Raw genomic sequence first — 17,294 nt, forward strand, 5'->3', positions numbered from 1 at the left:
GAGCTAATATTTGTACTGGGATAAAAAATAGACTTAATTTGACTTTTTAAAAAATTGCAAAGGGAAACAAGGAAGCAATTAATCTTTTGTTAGAAAATACACATACCACGAAATTTACCATTTAAAAATGTGCAATTCAATGGAATTAAGTCCATTCATAATGTACAACCACAACCACTATCAAGTATCAGTACTTTTCATCCCCCCAAAAGAAAACCCTGTGCCCATTCGGCAATCACTCACCATTCTTTCTTCTCCCCAGCCCTTGGCAACCACTAACCTGCTTTCTGTCTCTGTGGATTTGTTTTATTGTTAATATTTCATATAAATGGAATAAAAATATGTGTCTTTGTGTCTGGCTTCTTTCAGTTAGCATAATGTTTTCAGGGCTCATTCATGTTTTGCATGTATCAGTACTTCATTTCTTTTTATGGCAGAATAATACTTCATTGTATAGGTATGCCACAATTTCCCATTTATCGGTTGATGGACATTACTGTGATATTTTGGTCATTGTAAGTAGTGCTGCTATGAGTAGTCATGTATAAGTTTTTGTTTGAATATCTGTCACTGCTATCTTCTAGATAAGAAGTGTCACTGCACTTCTAGATAAGAAAATTAAACTACAGGAGTGGAGCAATAATTGCTCAGAGTCAAAGAGGTAAAATTTGGTGAAGCCTTGGCTATAAATCTAGGCAATCTGATGTCACAAATGTACATTCTTCAACCACTACACTTAACCTGGTAGCTAGTAGGTATCCCATAAATGTTAATTAGCTTTCCCTTCCTCTTAATTAATTTTTAAGTATTTTTTATTACAGTATTAACTTTGTATTTTTATTAGCCTCTGTTTAAGTAAAAGCTAATTGAAATTATTGCTGTAGGTACTATTTAATTTATACTTCAATACTAAGTATATATTGATTACAGTTTGGCTGTGGCAGCAATTCCTGAAGGTCTTCCCATTGTGGTCACAGTGACTCTAGCCCTTGGTGTTATGAGAATGGTGAAGAAAAGGGCCATTGTGAAAAAACTGCCTATTGTTGAAACTCTGGGTAAGTATGTGGTAATACAAGCATACTTAAGCAATAGTGTGCTAGTTTACATCAACAGTGAATCATCAGGTTGCAATAGTTTTTTTGTCTGAGAGGCTAACATAGTGATATTTGACTTGTGGCAAAGTTAAGTATGGTTTTCATGACCAGAAAAGGTAATTAAAAATGTGTATCATTCAAGACTGGGGACTTTCAGAGAAATCTGTGTCATGGAATGTTCTAATGCTTAAATTATGTAAAAAAGAAATCCATATATAACAAATGAAACCTTGGAATAAAATTAATAGAAACTTTTTCTTTTGACATCTCAAGATAATTATCATAGATCCTAGAAATCACACTCCAGCTGAATTTGCTGATAAGAACAGTAAATATACAACAGTTGCTAAATGTTGCTATAACAAAACTTTATGCTGTGAAATTTCTTTTTTTTTTTTAAATTTAGGAATCCACAAATACTGAATTTCATTTTTTAGTTTGCATTATACTATTGAGAAGGCAAAATACTTTAAAATACAGACTGAAAATTTATATGGGTTTATATTTAAGAACCCTTTACACTTTAGAAAATGTATTATGTAACATTATAATATAAAGCTAATACTGAGAAGCTTTGTAGAAATTCAACTGCAAATTAATAAGGAAAAGTCAGCATTTATCACTATTTTTTAATTTTAATTTCAGAACTTAATGGTGAAAAGCACAATGAGAGAAAATAAAATTATCAGTGAGCCTAATTTGTGTAAAATTCAGAGAAGTAGGACAGGCTTCCAGTGTTTTTAATATAAACTTGTTTATTTCTTCCTGACTCTTTTGATGACATGTAATGATTTATTCTATAGGCTGCTGTAATGTGATTTGTTCAGATAAAACTGGAACACTGACAAAGAATGAAATGACTGTTACTCACATATTTACTTCGGATGGTCTGCATGCTGAGGTACTCTATAGATTTTTTCCTTTTTTAACAACTGTATTTCTTTGTTAAGAAACTTGGTGTTTAGACATTCCTAACCATTCTAGTGTCTTATCTTCAAAAGGGCTATAAATTCATCACCAGCAGAGCCTTTTCCTTGTGCTACTGGTCTTGATCCCACTTCACTTGTACACTCCATTTGTACCGTCCAGAAACTTTGAATCATCCTTGGCACCTGTCTTTTAATTACTCCTACAGCCGTTTGTTAACGAACTTTTATTTTTGTTGTCTATGCAGCTTGAGGGGTCTTTTAGAACCAAATACTAGCAAGTCACTCCCAAAACTAAGATGTTTTAGTGGCTTTCCATTGTGACCAGGATCCTGACGTATGGCCTCTCAAGGCCCTTACATATTTTGTTCCTTATTTCTTTCTTTATCCTTATATATTCTACTTTGCTTTCTGGGCACCAGATACACAGATTTATGATTCTTTCAGTGTAGCAAAATTCCTCCTATTTCAGGACTTTTGCTGCTATTCTCACTGTGTATAGGACAGTCTATTACCTCATCCTTTGCAACTTAGTTCCTACCCCACTTTTTCTTTCTTTCTTTAAATTTAATTAACATGTAGTATATTATTACTTTCAGAGGTGGAGTTCAGTGATTCATCAGTCTTATATAACACCCAGTGCTCATTACATCTTGTGCTCTTAGTCCATCATCCTCCGACATCTCTCCCCTGCAGCAACTCTTACCTATGATTAAGAGTCTCTTATGTTTTGTCTCCGTCTTTCATTTTGTCTTGTTTTATTTTTCCATTCCTTCCCCTGTGCTCTTCTGTTTTGTTTCTTAAGTTCCATATAGGAGTGAAATTTTATGATAATTCTCCTTCTCTGACTTATTTCGCTTAGCATGATGCCCTCTAGTTCCATTCATGTCCTTGCAAATGGCAGGATTTTTCTTTCATTTTAATGCCTGAGTAATATTCCATAGTATATATACAATGGATATATATATATATATATATATATATATATATATATATGCAGTTTAGCGACAGATATTCATCTGTCGATGGACTTCTGGGCTCTTTCCATAGTTTGGCTATTATGGGTATTGCTGTGATAAACATTCAACCCCACTTCTTTAAAAAAGCTTTGCTGGCTGCCCAGAACTGGCCTTAGATATTGTTTTCATAGAACTTGATGCCTCTTGGTTTTTAGCCCAGGTAAAATTTTCTGTTCCTCTTTATACTATTAAAGTTGTAATAGAGCAGAACTAAGTTGCCAAACACAGGGCCTTCCTCATAGTAGTAAATACTTGTGGGAGGAGTAAATTAATAGATGAATTACTTCATTTTAAAAATAATATTTTGGCAGTTTCTTAAATACATGTCATTCTATGTGTATTGGTTAATTTTGAAGCTAGGTAAGGACAAGTTCTAGTCTAACCCCAGTCTTAACAGGCTTTCTAGCTAGTATGTTCGTTGACACTACTTAAGAAGGGTACCATATTTTAAATTGTATTTGTATCCAATTCACTGTATCATTAGACAAATTGACAGAAGTTGTACTTAAGTTTATTTAATTCCATTTTATGTAGGGTTTAAAATAATATTATTGATATTTAGAGTGTTAGATTTGGTTAAGGATACCCAATATGGTGTGTGTTGATGATTTAGAGTCATTGGGGTTTAACATGTGCTTGCATAGTTCAGGTATGGAAAGTAGGGTATAATAAATTTCTGGGTTTTTTTTTAAGATTTTATTTATTTATTTATTTACAAGAGGCAGAGAGAGGCAGAGACACAGGCAGAGGGAGAAGCAGGCTCCATGCAGGGAGCCCAACGTGGGACCCGATCCCTGGTCCCCAGGATCACAGCCTGGGGCTGAAGGCGGCACTAAACCTCTGAGCCACCCAGGCTGCCCAGTTTCTGTTGTTTTAACCTCGTACTTCCATATGTCAAGCATTAGCTGTTTATTAATTTCTCTCTAAACTGTCTTATTTTTGCTGTGAAATTCAACTTGTTTGGCTTAGTTCTAGCCATATGGAATAAGTATCTGGCTTGTCTGTACCTCTGATTTTTAAAACTGGCATGTAATATACTATGTTAAAGTAGTTTCTAAGTGCTAGGATAAATCATGTAATGTCACTGAGCCTAGCCTGCATATTTGCCAAAAGAATTCTGCTTTTTTTCTGGGTCTCAGGTTTGTCACAAATGTTAGATATGGAAATGGAATTGGATTCTTGGAAAATTGAGTATGTTTATAGATGTTACATAAATTTAAAGCTCATTTATGTTTAGAGATTTTCATGGTTTACTCTTTTATAGTGTATTATAAGTAGAAACAATATAAATTTATATTAATTGTATTAGCAGTATATTTCTACTTAAAATATGCTATACATTCTTATATTTATTATAATTTAATATATAATATATATTAATATATTAAATATAATATAATTGTATTATAATTAATTATTCATATAATTAACTATAGGTTTGTTATTATGGTGAAAATTAGAATCTAGATTTTATTTTTTTAGGGAGAGAGAGAGCACGCACAAGCAGCAGGGGTGAAGGGCAGAGGGGAAAAGAGAGAATCCTAGGCAGGCTCTGTGCAGAGCTTGAAACCTGACTCAGGGCTCAGTGTCATGACACATGAGGTCATGACCTGAGCTGAAACCAAGAGTTGGACACTTACCCAACTGAACCACCCAGGCACCCTGGAATCTATATTCTTTTAACTATTAAAAGAATTATGTATTAAAAGCACATGTTCTTTTAGACATGTGCTTTTCTAGGTATATACATTAATAGCATCAAGATGTATAAAATGAAATGACACAAGTCATCATCGTTTTTGGCTTTCATAAATATTATCACTGTCTCTCTGGGTTGGATTATTGACCTCACTGTATGTTCCTTAGGTTACTGGTGTTGGTTACAATCCATTTGGGGAAGTGATTGTTGATGGTGATGTTGTTCATGGATTCTATAACCCAGCTGTTAGCAGAATTGTTGAGGTAAATACTTTATTCTCTAAGAAGGTGATTTTTCATAATGACTTAGAACACAGTGATGGGTTCATAGTCTCTGTATATTTCTCTTAGGCGGGTTGTGTATGCAATGATGCTGTAATTAGAAACAACACTCTAATGGGGAAGCCAACGGAAGGAGCCTTAATTGCTCTTGCAATGAAGGTATGTGTTTGATTTCTTTGACATATGAGACATCACTTTCACAAGAGAATGTGAGGTCATCAATTTCAGTATTATAGGTTTTTAGGTTTAGAATGAAGAAGACTCACAATATTTTATTGTTTTTATTGCCCAAAAATGGTTTGTGAACCATTTTTATTATTCTTGAAATACAGAGCTGATAAAAATAAAGCCTTTTCAACATAGCTTTATCTCTTATATTCAAGAAACAAACTAATGACCAGTGACTGGATTTCTTATGAGTGAATGTTCTTATAATATTTTCCGTAATATTTAGAGTTTTGTGTGGAAGGCTTTCTCAATGTGTGTAATGTTGAAGTGCTAACTTTAAAATGAATGAAGACAGCATTCTTTAAGTATTTCCATGTGAAGATATTAAGGACATCATGAGAAATCAGCTTTTCTTTCTCTTGTCTTCCTATTTCCTTCATTATCAATTTCTTAAAAGGAGTATAGAATTAGAATGTGTTGGAGAGAGAGGGTGCTGTTTTCTGTGACCCTTTCATTTATCCCAATTGATGGCCTCTTCTAAGTCTTATATTTGATTAGATGAAAAACCTGAAGTCCACTCTATCCCTCCCATAACAAAAATTAAAACTCTTACTTTTAAGAGCAGTCTTAGAAAATTTTGAGACTTGTGTGAAATAGGATATCTCTAAATGAAGTTGTTTGAATTGAGATTCAATATGGAAATGTAGGTTATTATATTAAATTTAATAAAATAAAATTGATAGTTTTAGAATATGTTTTGTTAGTAAAAAGTGCATTTCTTTATTGTTTTTTGATAACTAAAATAGCATCAAATAGCTTTTTGAAAGATATTTAGAAGTTTAATCTGTTAACCAGTATTAACAGTGGTGTTATACGTAACCTTATATTAACTTTTTTAAGAGGTAAAGAGTGTGAAAACTACCTGCTTATGATTAGGAACCTCACATTTTAGGTAGAGAGTTGACACTGTGACATTCTTGGAACAAATACAAGCTAGACCAATATAGAAGATAGTTAAGTCTTAAAAGTTGAACCACAAATAAGAACAAGGCAAATCCAGACTTGAGACTTCGGTTTTGAGGGATAGGCAAGATTTAGATGGGAGGTAAGCTAGGGAAAGAGCAAGAATAAAAGCATAGAGGAATAAATAATCATAGATTACATGGTAGTTTATATATTGGTTAACTTGGATGAAAAAAAAAAGAGTTTGAGGATTTTTTTTTAAAGATTTTATTTATTTATTCATGAGAGAGAGAGAGAGGCAGAGACACACAGGCAGAGGGAGAAGCAGGCTCCATGCAGGGAGCCCGACATGGGACTCAATACTGGGTCTCCAGGATCAGACCCTGGGCTGAAGGCAGGTGCTAAACCATTGAGCCACCCAGGGATCCCTTTGAGGATTGTTAAATAGACTGCATGGTGGGTTTCTGAAGGGACCTTTGAAAGCCAGGAAGAAGAGTCTAAACATGTTTCAGTAGATAGCAAAGAGAACAAAAAGCAATAAGCTAGGTTTTTTGAGTAGTTTAAAAAATATTTTTGAATATTTGGAGGAAAATGTAGAGGATATTGGGAAGAACAGCTACAGTACACTGGTAGTAGTCAGAATATCAAGTGGTAGGATGTAAGAGAGTAGGATAGTGGCAACAGGAAAAATAGATTTGAATCCCTAAGAAGTAAGGAATTGAATTTGAAGCTTCTGTTGATCATAAAAGTACATGCTCAGTGTTGGTTGGGTATTTTATTTATATGTATCCTGCTTCCTTTCAGAATTTGAGCCAGTAGAGATTTTAATCTAGACAGTGTTGAAGATTTGGTCTACCTATAGTCCAGGTAGCATGTCTTACACTGTATCTACACACCCAGGCTTTCATCTTGATCATGTATGTTGCCGTTCAGAGAAATGTGGTATATATAGATGGAGCACTGCTATTCTATCACCCTTATTTGAAAAATACTCCAGGTATCTCTAGCCAGCCTAGCTGTACATTGTGATCCTTGTTCTTTGTTAAAGGAAAAAATAATCACATGTTGGTGAGAATTAACTTTCTTTTTGTGCCATATAGATGGGTCTTGATGGACTTCAACAGGACTATGTCAGAAAAGCTGAATATCCTTTTAGCTCTGAGCAAAAATGGATGGCTGTTAAGTGTGTACATCGAACACAGCAGGTACCCTTCCATGTAAAGAGTACATACTAAATCTTGTTTAACATAGATGACTACATTGTATTTATTATCCACCTTTAGGTTTAAATACTCATTGACTATAACAAAGTCCCATTGCTTTAAAGTATTTATAATTTATAGTAACTTATCCTTGTTCTCATGTTCTCTTTGAATTTATGCATAGAGACATCGAGTTTTGCTGTATGAGCAAACAGCTTAAAATGAGTTAGACCCAAGTCTCAGTGTCTTAGATCCTGAGACATCAGATTCGATATTTTTGTTGTTGATGACTATGTATTAAAGGTTTCTGCCCTCTGGTGTCACTCTGTGTTCTTTCACTGTAGTCTTGTCTTCAGAACAAACAAAACCACATTATTTTGTGGGAAAGTGGTTACCAAATGTCTATAATTCATATTGGTTTATTCATCTTAAAAACTGACAAAATGACAAGCACTGATATTTCCAGCTGCTACTTTATTCCTGGGTACTTTAGAAATTTTTACAAAGTTAGTGTAATAAGAATTCTTAGTTATCGGCAGTGTATAATTATGTCACTCATAGTTGCTGTTAATAGTGTGATGCTTAAACTTACTCTGCCTTTATTATTATTATTATTATTATTATTTTTTTTTTTTTTTTTTGCTGAGCCACCCAGAACTCTGCCTTTAAAGTATTTGTTATTTTTATATTTTTATATTTTCTTTTTTAGGAATTAATTGGTTATGTATTTTTTCACCTGTGAGCAAATAGTTTGAAACCATTATGTCTCTATAGACAGGAATGAGTGAGATTTCCCCTTCACCCATAATAAGTAGGAAATATAATTGATTTTAAAAGAAAGGTCAATTGGCCAACAATTGACCAACATTGGTCAATTTGGCCAACATTGAACTTTTAGATAGATGTCTGCCAGGAACTCTGTCCATGAGGGTTAAAAATACTTCTATCTAAGCTTTAAAGGAACTTTTATGAATCCCTGGGAAGGGAGACAAGTGAAAATAAAACTGTAAAAATAAAATACCTTTAAACCTTGTAACATAAGGGGTGCCTGGCTGGCACAGTTGGAGCATGTGACTCTTGACCTCACAGTTGTGAATTCAAGTCTCACATTGGGCTTGGAGCCTACTTAAACCTAGCAACATTAAGCTTTCAAAAATTGCATTAGAGTTAGATAATTTTCAGCTAATGTCCCTTGACGTAGAGTTAATACAGCTGTAATATGTATTTGAGTTTATTTGAAAGGTCAGTTTCTTTACGTTTTATGTATGATCACACAGTACTTCAGGATAATGTAGCTCATATAAAGTTTAATGATTTGACTTCAGCAATTTTGAATCTAACTTCACCAAAGTTGTACTCTGGAAGTTATACTCTGATGTTACAGTTTGACTGATCTTCTCAGTTGTGGGAGTGGGAGATAGGTAGCAGCAGGATATAAGTTTGAAAAAGATTTATGTGATTATATTCTCATTTACTGATCTGAAGAGCTTCTTATACAATACAAAACCAGCCAATGTAACTAACAAAACCCAAATACACAGATGTGACTCAAGATCTAGAAGAGGTCAGCCTGGCACAAATGTGGCAGATTTACCAATTTTAAAAATAACTCCAGTGGTTCAAATAGTTTGGCTTAAGAAGACTTTCATTTGAGCAGGTCAGTATACATTTATTTATACTTTTTCCCTGGAACCTGCCAAAATGATAACCAATGAGTAAAGGATATAAAAAATAGAAAGTATAGAAGACTCAGTGTGAAAATAGAGACTAAGACAGAAAGCTAAAAATAGGAGATCAGTTTGAAATTCTGGGTGAGGAACCAATAGAACTTCCTGTTTCTTGAGGCCAGATTATCAGCCCCCCCCCCCCTTTTTTGTATCTCTGTGGAATATTAGAAGTCTCATCTTGGAGACAAGAGTGGAGGGCAGAATTAAGGCTTATAACTGAAAACAGAGTGATTAAGGGCAAATCACTGTCCTCCAGGGTAAGTCTCTAGTCATACCTCCACTTTCTTAGAATGCCTGCAGGGAGGTATCTCCCTGCCCTCACTCTCTAAGAAGATTGAGGAGTTGTAGAGAAGCTGACTGGTCCCAGGGAGATCCTCACAGTACAGTTTTTTTTTGTTGTTTTTTTTTGTTTAAGTAAACTCTACACCCATTTTGGAGCCCAATACAGGGTCCCAACTCACCACCCTGAGATCTAGACCTGAGTTGAGTTTACGAGTCGGATGCTTCACTGACTGAGCCACCCAGATGCCCCTAGTACAGAGTATTTTTTAAGCGGGCTCATCACTCATTGGTAGAGTTTACTGACTCTTGGTTATCATCTCATCATCATACAGTGAGGGCCATCATTTGGTAAACCTATCAATGCCCATGGAGTTTCTAAACCTTTAATTTTTTCAGTCTTAATGTAAATGGATAGTCAGGGATTGCTAGATACTTGGGAAAAGTCTTTTTATTTTTTTTTAAGATTTTATTTATTCATATGAGAGAGAGAGAGAGACATAGGCAGAGGGAGAAGCAGGCTCCTTGCAGGGAGCCTGATGTGGTACTCAATCCTGGGACTCCAGGATCATGCCCTGAGCTGAAGGCAGATGCTCAACTGCTGAGCCATCCAGGCATCCCTAGGGAAAAGTCTTTAATACGAAAGCCACAGACCAAACCAACAGAGAAAGGAGTCTCAGCAAAACAGTGATAATGGTGGATGAAGAAAATTTCCAAAGACCGTAGAAAATGACAACAAAATGCCTTAAATAGAACATTTATCAGAAGGTGGAACAAAAAGTCAAAGAGGTGCTTAATATAAAAGATAAGGTACAAAAATCAGAAAATAAATAGGAGAGCCAGCATCCACCTAATAGTGGTAATAGAGAGACAAGAAAATGGGAAGATTTTCTTAAATATTTATTTATCCATCCATCCATCCATCCATTTATTTATTTATTTATTTATTTAATTTTATTAAATATTTTACAGTGTTATTATTTTTTAAAGATTTATTTATTTATTCATAGAGAGAGAGAGAGGCAGAGACACAGGCAGAGGGAGAAGCAGGCTCCATGTGGGGAGCCTGATGTGGGACTTGATCCCGGGTCTCCAGGATTACACCCTGGGTCGCAGGCTGCACCAAACTGCTGTGCCACCGGGGCTGCCCTATTTATTTATTTTAGAGAGTGCACGCACTCACACACACAGGTAACACTGGGGGAGGGGGAGGAGGGAAGCAGACTCTTTGTTGAGTTGGGAGTCCACCCTGGGGCTTGATCTCAGGATCCTGAGATTACTACCTGAGCCAAAACCAAGAGTCAGCTGCTTAACTGACTGAGCCATCCAGGCACCCCCAAAATGGGAAGACTTTATCAGATAACACCATAAAAATTTCCAGAAGGACCTCAGCTTCTAAAATAAAATTGCCTGTCAGCTGCTTAGCACAATGAGTTATGTTAAAGAGTGGGATGAAAGGATAAACACAACAATCAAGAAATTTGAGGATGCTTAAGGAGAATTTTGAAAGCTTCTGGGCTAGAGAGTGAGTAGGCAAGGGGAAGATCATATACAAAGGTTTAGGAATTAATGTAGCTTCTTTAGACTTTGCAAATGTAACACTGAACTCTGGAGCCTGGAAGGTAATAGAAGAATGTCTTCAAATTGAGAGGAAATTTATTCTCAGCTGACCTTAAAAATGTGATAGAATAAAAACGTTTTGAGATACTCCATGTCTCAAAATCTGTATCTCACACACCTTTTCTTAAATACTTGCAGATATTTTATTCCAACATAAGACAGTAGACTAAGGAAAAGGAAGACTTAAAACCCAGAGTTCTAACCAGGAGAACAGTGCAAAGAATCCCCATGATAGAGGTGAAGGGGAAGTTCCTGGATATTAGTTATGTAGCAGGCCTACAAGTCGACCAACTCAAAGTAGAAAGGAGAACAAGACTCAAGAAGGAGATCTTCATTAATAATGTGGAAGGAATAGCTTACCTGCTCATTTAATCATATGAAAAATACCATTGAGGGGTGCCTGGGTGGCTCAGTCTGTTGACTGCCTTCAGCTCAGGTCATGACTGGGATTGAGTGCCACAAGGGGCTCCCAGTGGGGACCCTGCTTCTCTCTGCCACTTCCCCTGCTTGTGCTCTCTGTCAAATAAATAATAAAAAAAAAAAAAAAAGAAAAAAATACCATTGAGAAGGGCTTTTTATATTGCATGGAAGAGTTTGGAGATAATTAGTGATAGGTATAAATAAAACCAAGTAAATAAAAAGAAGTTATAAGCTTTTTAAAAGACAAAGTTAAACAAGAAAAGAAATATATTTAATTTATATAGGCTATGGAAGCATCATCATACCTTCCTGTTGCCTTCCTGCCTTCTAGTATCTGCTCACTAGTTACTTGGGGACCCAGGCAGGTGGGAGCTCCATCTCAATTTGAGCACACACTGCCCTAGCAGGGCAAGAGGAATAGCACATTATTTCCATTTGGAAGTGACACAGTATTGCTCATATTTATCGGCCAAAGCAAGTCACGCCTGACTTCAAAGTGGGAGAGAAGGGCAGGGAAATATGTTCCTGTCATGTGCCTGCAAGAAGTGGGATGTTTGTGAACTGTTCTAGTGACTATTCGATTAGCAATGAGGAATCATTAAACAGAATACTGACAACTTTTGCTTTAAGTGTTTTGTAATGATGAGTGGAGGAATAGGTAGTAGCGGTGGCCTAACTACTAACCTGTTACAGTGGGCAATGTATAAAATTGATCAGTGAAAAAGTAGCAGTATAAATGTATTTAATAACATGGAGATAAATACCAAGGAAAACAGCTAAAAGAGTTAAAATTGGTTTGGCTCTGTTGAGTAAGACTAGAGGTGAGAAAGTTTGGGCAGGCAGCTCTAGTTTTTCATTGTAAGCTTTTATATAATGCTTTCCTAGGGTAAAAAGTAAAAGGTTCTGATAATACCCGTAATTATAAAGTGGTTGTGAGAATCAAATGTGATCATATATATTTGTACATATAATAGCAACTAATGGAAAGCCTGAATTACTGTTTGTGGGCTGATGATAGATTTCTTTCTTTTTCCTGTTAGGTTGTAAGGTTCTCCCCAACCTCAGAGTTCCTGACCTAAAAGGGCTTAGTATAGCATTGCCTTCAGTTGTGGAGGTGAGGGTGGGAAGTAGATGCTATTTTCTCTAGAGGGTAAAGAAAGCTTCCACAAAAGAGCTTGTAATCTTCAGAGTTCAAGTGCCACTCAAAGCCTTAGTTAGGCTTGAGTAACTTCCCTTGGGATTATGAGAAATGCATGCCATGTATTGTTGGACTCCAGTGACAGATATGTATAAATTGAAATAAACTTGAATTTATTTGCGGTTTTTTCTTTTAGGATGGACCAGAGATTTGTTTTATGAAAGGGGCTTATGAACAAGTGATAAAGTATTGTACTACATACTACAGCAAAGGGCAAACCTTGACACTTACCCAGCAGCAGAGAGATCTGTACCAACAAGAGAAGGCACGAATGGGCTCTGCAGGGCTCAGAGGTAAGGCCATTTCAGCAAGATAATGCTTGCTTGCTTGCTTGCTTTCATTGCAGTAGAATTGACATACAATGTTATATTAGTTGTAGGTGTACAGCATATTGATTTGACAAGTCTATATTGTGCAATGCTCACCATGGTGGCACGGTCACTATCTGTCACCATATAACATTATTATAATATTATTAACTGTATTCCCTATGCTGTACTTTTCATCCTCATGATTTTTTTTATTTTATAAGTGGAAATTTGTACCTCTTTATCCCATTCACCTATTCCTGCACCCTCCCCAGTGATGCCTTCTTTTAATCGTAGCTGAATTCATGCTTCACATATGAGCTGTCATGTGCTGTATCCCAGACTTTGTAGAACATCCATTTCTAAAGTGTTATGTTTTAGTTGGCTCTTTGACCCCTAAAATAAAAGAAGTTGGGAATGTAGCAAAATACAAAATCTCTAGTTTTTACAGATATGCATTGGCCTCTGAGTAGGTGAAAGGAATTTTATTTTAGACAAGTTTATTTTATGAGAAGGGAGATAGAAGAAGGTAAAGTGATATTTCTCATTTCATCATTTGGACTGTTGTAATTACTGATAGATCTAAAATACTTTCCTAAATACTAATGTTTTAAGCTTTTAATTTGTCCTTTAAACTGAGGCGTTCCTCTTCTGCTGACCTTCCCTTGCCATTCAGAGGAAAGAAGTGTCCAGATTCTGATTTTATGTCTGTGTTGCTGACTAAACAATGATGGGGGAGAGAGGATCTGATATGCACACAAACATTAGGCTGTTAAGGACAGTATATGTAGGTGAAGAGGCCAGGGTTGGGGCCATACCTGGTTTTTACTTTCTGGATAGTCATCTGGCTTGTGGGGAATATATATACTTATGTAGTCTCTCTCAGGGAAATTGGAAGAGTTGCCTTCCTTAATCTTATTATTTTACAAAATAGAGATCAAGCACAGTCCTGGAAGGAGGAAACAACTTAATGTAAAAAAATAGTCATGGTTCACTTAAGCAAGGGCTATCTGTGGTTATAAAACATTTGGATAGACCTACAGAATTTCTGCTCTTATAATAAGCTAGGTTTAGAAAAGTACTCTTGTGGCTTTGAAGGCAGAGTTTTGTTATTCTTAGCAGCTCACAGCAAGGGGGTCCAAAGTTGGCTTGGGTTTAGAGACACTAAAGAAGTTTCAGAGGTTTCACACTTATTTTAACTCATCATCTGAAGGATTATGGAAGTTTGTGTATTTGTGGTTTGGTGTGACATTGTGAAAGAGACCAGAGTTGGGAGAGGAGAAAAATCTCTGTTTTGCAGGGCTTTAGGAAATGTTCTGGTCATTTGTCTCTTGCTTCATGTCTTTTCCTCTGGTTAAGCTCCATTTTCCTCCTCTCCCTAAAATTACCATATTGGGAACAGAAAGACATCAGATTTAACTTGATATGTACCTAAGTTACATCTTCTAAATTATAAGTTTCTTAAGTATACTTGGTTCTTAATTTTGAAATTAGAGTATGTTTTGTTTTTATGCTTTAGTAGGGGACCCTCCTCATGAAAAAGGTCTACTACCTAACCTTGCCCCAAACAGTAGTCGTAGCAGTAGATCTTCATTTGTGCTAAGGAAGCAAACAAACATAGGATACTAACATCTAGGCTAACCCTCCACTGAGAGAGCCAGGAACTGATCTCCCTTTCTTAGGGTTTACTGACACATGAATTGATACTCACTTTCCCCTTCCTTTGCCTTCTGCCTCTGTTCCAACATCAAGTGGCTCTCCAGGGTGAAAGCCTTTGGAGCTCACATCTACATAATAATTAGGTATATCACTCTGACATTGGGAGAATAGAAGTGGTTTGCCTCTAACCTTGGTTTTCTTTCTTTCTTTTTTTTTTTTATCTTTTTTTTTTAATAAATTTATTTTTTATTGGTGTTCAATTTACCAACATACAGAATAACACCCAGTGCTCATCCTGTCAAGTGCCCCGCTCAGTGCCCGTCACCCATTCACCCCCAGCCCCCGCCCTCCTCCCCTTCCACCACCCCTAAATTTAAAAAAAGATTATATATTTTTTAGTTTTTTAAATTGGAGTTCAATTTGCCAACATATAGCATATCACCCAGTGCTCATCCCGTCAAGTGCCCCCCTCAGTGTCCATCACTCAGTCACCCATCCCCCCACCCACCTCCCCTTCCACTACCCCTTGTTCGTTTCTCAGAGTTAGGAGTCTGTCATGTTCTGTCATCCTCACTGATATTTTCACTCATTTTCTCTCCTTTCTTGGTTTTCCAAATATATTTAATCCTTCTGCATGAATAAGAATGAATACTGCTTGTGATCTGGTTATGACTTTTCAGTTTACCCATGAGATACATATGTTTAGTTAGTGTGCTTTTTTGTGCTCTCTCTGGTAAATTGTTCAGTCTAATAATATTCCAGATGGTGATACATTTTTGGCTCATAAGGTAGTTATCAGAAGTTCCAGAATTCTGAGGATAAGCTAAATGATATTTGGAAATGAGCAATACTTTGTGTTATATCTTAAGTGCCCAAGGATGACCGGAAAGTACCAGTAATTTTATGGTGGTGTTAGTTAGATATTCTTAGAGAACCAAAGTTAAAAATAAGAAATACTTATTAATGTTATGAAAAGAGTAAAAGAATCCAAACTGCTGTTAATTAGTGGTGGTTCAGTCAGTTGCAGATTAATTTAGCTCCTAGGGTTTGTCATGTACAAAATTGTTGTATGTTGTATATAGTTAATTAATATAGCCTTCTCTTCAAGCTATTGAATTGTTCTGGAGACCTATAAAATGGGAAGATGAAGATACATTAGTAACAACCCCCTTCAGAGGTGTCTGTTTAAAACTGATTTTCAAAGCTCAATAAACCCATAGTTTCTCCAGATACCTAATTATATTTTCTAAAGAGCTAATAGTTGATGTTTAGATGAGCTGCATGTAATCGCTTTGTAAAAACATTTATTTGCTCCTTACTTGCCTTTCTGCTTAATAATTCTTTAGTAATAGCTTTAAGCAACTCTGTATCTAGAATCATTGATGTCTTAGCATGTAATAATTTTTATATTTAATGATTATATAATAACGTTATAATCATAAGTGATTTATTTGTCTCTAGCTTTTGTCAGTAAATTGTAATGCTTTTGTGACTCATATTTTCTTTTTTGGGTTTTATTATTTCTTAAGTTCTTGCTTTAGCTTCTGGTCCTGAACTGGGACAGCTGACCTTTCTTGGCCTGGTGGGAATCATTGATCCTCCTAGAACTGGTGTGAAAGAAGCTGTTACTACACTCATTGCCTCAGGAGTATCGATAAAAATGATTACTGGAGACTCACAGGAGACTGCAGTTGCAATTGGTATAACTACGTTGCTTCCTTTTTTTTTTTTTCTTAAATGAACTGCAGTATATAGCTTTATGAACCATTAGATATAAAGTGTGTATGCATAATATTGACATTATACAAATTTTTAAAAAGATTTTATTTATTCATTCATGAAAGACAGAGATTGAGAGGCAGAGACATAGGCAGAGGGAGAAGCAGGCTCCCTGTGGGGGACTTGATGTGGGACTTGATCTCAAGACCTTGGGTCACAACCTGAGCCAAAGGCAGACAGTCGACTACTGAGCCACCCAGGTGTCCCTGACATTATACAATTAAAATGAACTCTCTTATTTACTCATACTCTATATAGAATTGTGGGCAAAAATTTATTTTAGGCTAAAAATACTATTAATTGAAAATACATAACTGTTAGGAAATCACATTTACTTTATTCACAAAAGAATAGTTCATTATTTTTAATCTCATGATCCACTATATTGTTGGATTATGTTTAATCTCATAATCTACTAGATTTTGCGCATGAAAGGAAACATGAAATTTAGTTTTCCCTTTAAACTTGAGGATTATTTGCAAAGCAGACTTTGACTTGTACCTGATTTGAAAGAAAATAGTTTGTGTCTATATTCTCCTGTTACATCATGTATGTGCTTATGTTGTTTGAATGTCATTTAAGATTACCTTAAGAAATGTAAGAATCGAACGGCACCTGGGTGGCACAGTTGATTAGGTGTCTGACTCTTGATTTCAAATTGGATCATGATCTCAGGATTATGTGATTGAGCCCCCCGTTGGTCTCCATTCTGGGCATAGAGCCTGCTTGGGATTCTCTCTCTCTGTTTCCTTCTCTTCCCCGTCTGCACCCCCCCATATATATATGGGGGAAAAAAAGGACACTGAAAGTTAATCTCCTGGAATTTATTTATTTATTTTTTTCTACACATCTCCTGGAATTTATAAATTGTAATTCATGCTGATAAATTTAAGGTTTGCTAAAATCCATTAATTCTGATTTTATTAATATAGCAAGAGACTGGGATAGGAGT

At 35.8% G+C, this 17,294-nt stretch overlaps 1 protein-coding gene across 6 annotated transcripts in view; it reads left to right on the forward strand.

Moving 5' to 3' along the window:
- Positions 1-17,294, forward strand: part of ATP2C1 (ATPase secretory pathway Ca2+ transporting 1) — a 171,828-nt gene that overhangs the window by 117,440 nt on the left and 37,094 nt on the right. For all 6 annotated transcript variants that reach the window (XM_041734119.1, XM_041734118.1, XM_041734117.1 and 3 more), the window contains 7 exons: positions 931-1,055; positions 1,898-1,995; positions 4,906-5,001; positions 5,089-5,178; positions 7,251-7,355; positions 12,733-12,889; positions 16,093-16,263. In XM_041734119.1, the coding sequence (XP_041590053.1) occupies positions 931-1,055; positions 1,898-1,995; positions 4,906-5,001; positions 5,089-5,178; positions 7,251-7,355; positions 12,733-12,889; positions 16,093-16,263 (842 nt within the window). The remainder of the gene's footprint in view (positions 1-930; positions 1,056-1,897; positions 1,996-4,905; positions 5,002-5,088; positions 5,179-7,250; positions 7,356-12,732; positions 12,890-16,092; positions 16,264-17,294) is intronic.

Source organism: Vulpes lagopus, chromosome 19, assembly GCF_018345385.1.
Source record: "Vulpes lagopus strain Blue_001 chromosome 19, ASM1834538v1, whole genome shotgun sequence".
Classification (NCBI taxonomy): Eukaryota; Metazoa; Chordata; class Mammalia; order Carnivora; family Canidae; genus Vulpes; species Vulpes lagopus.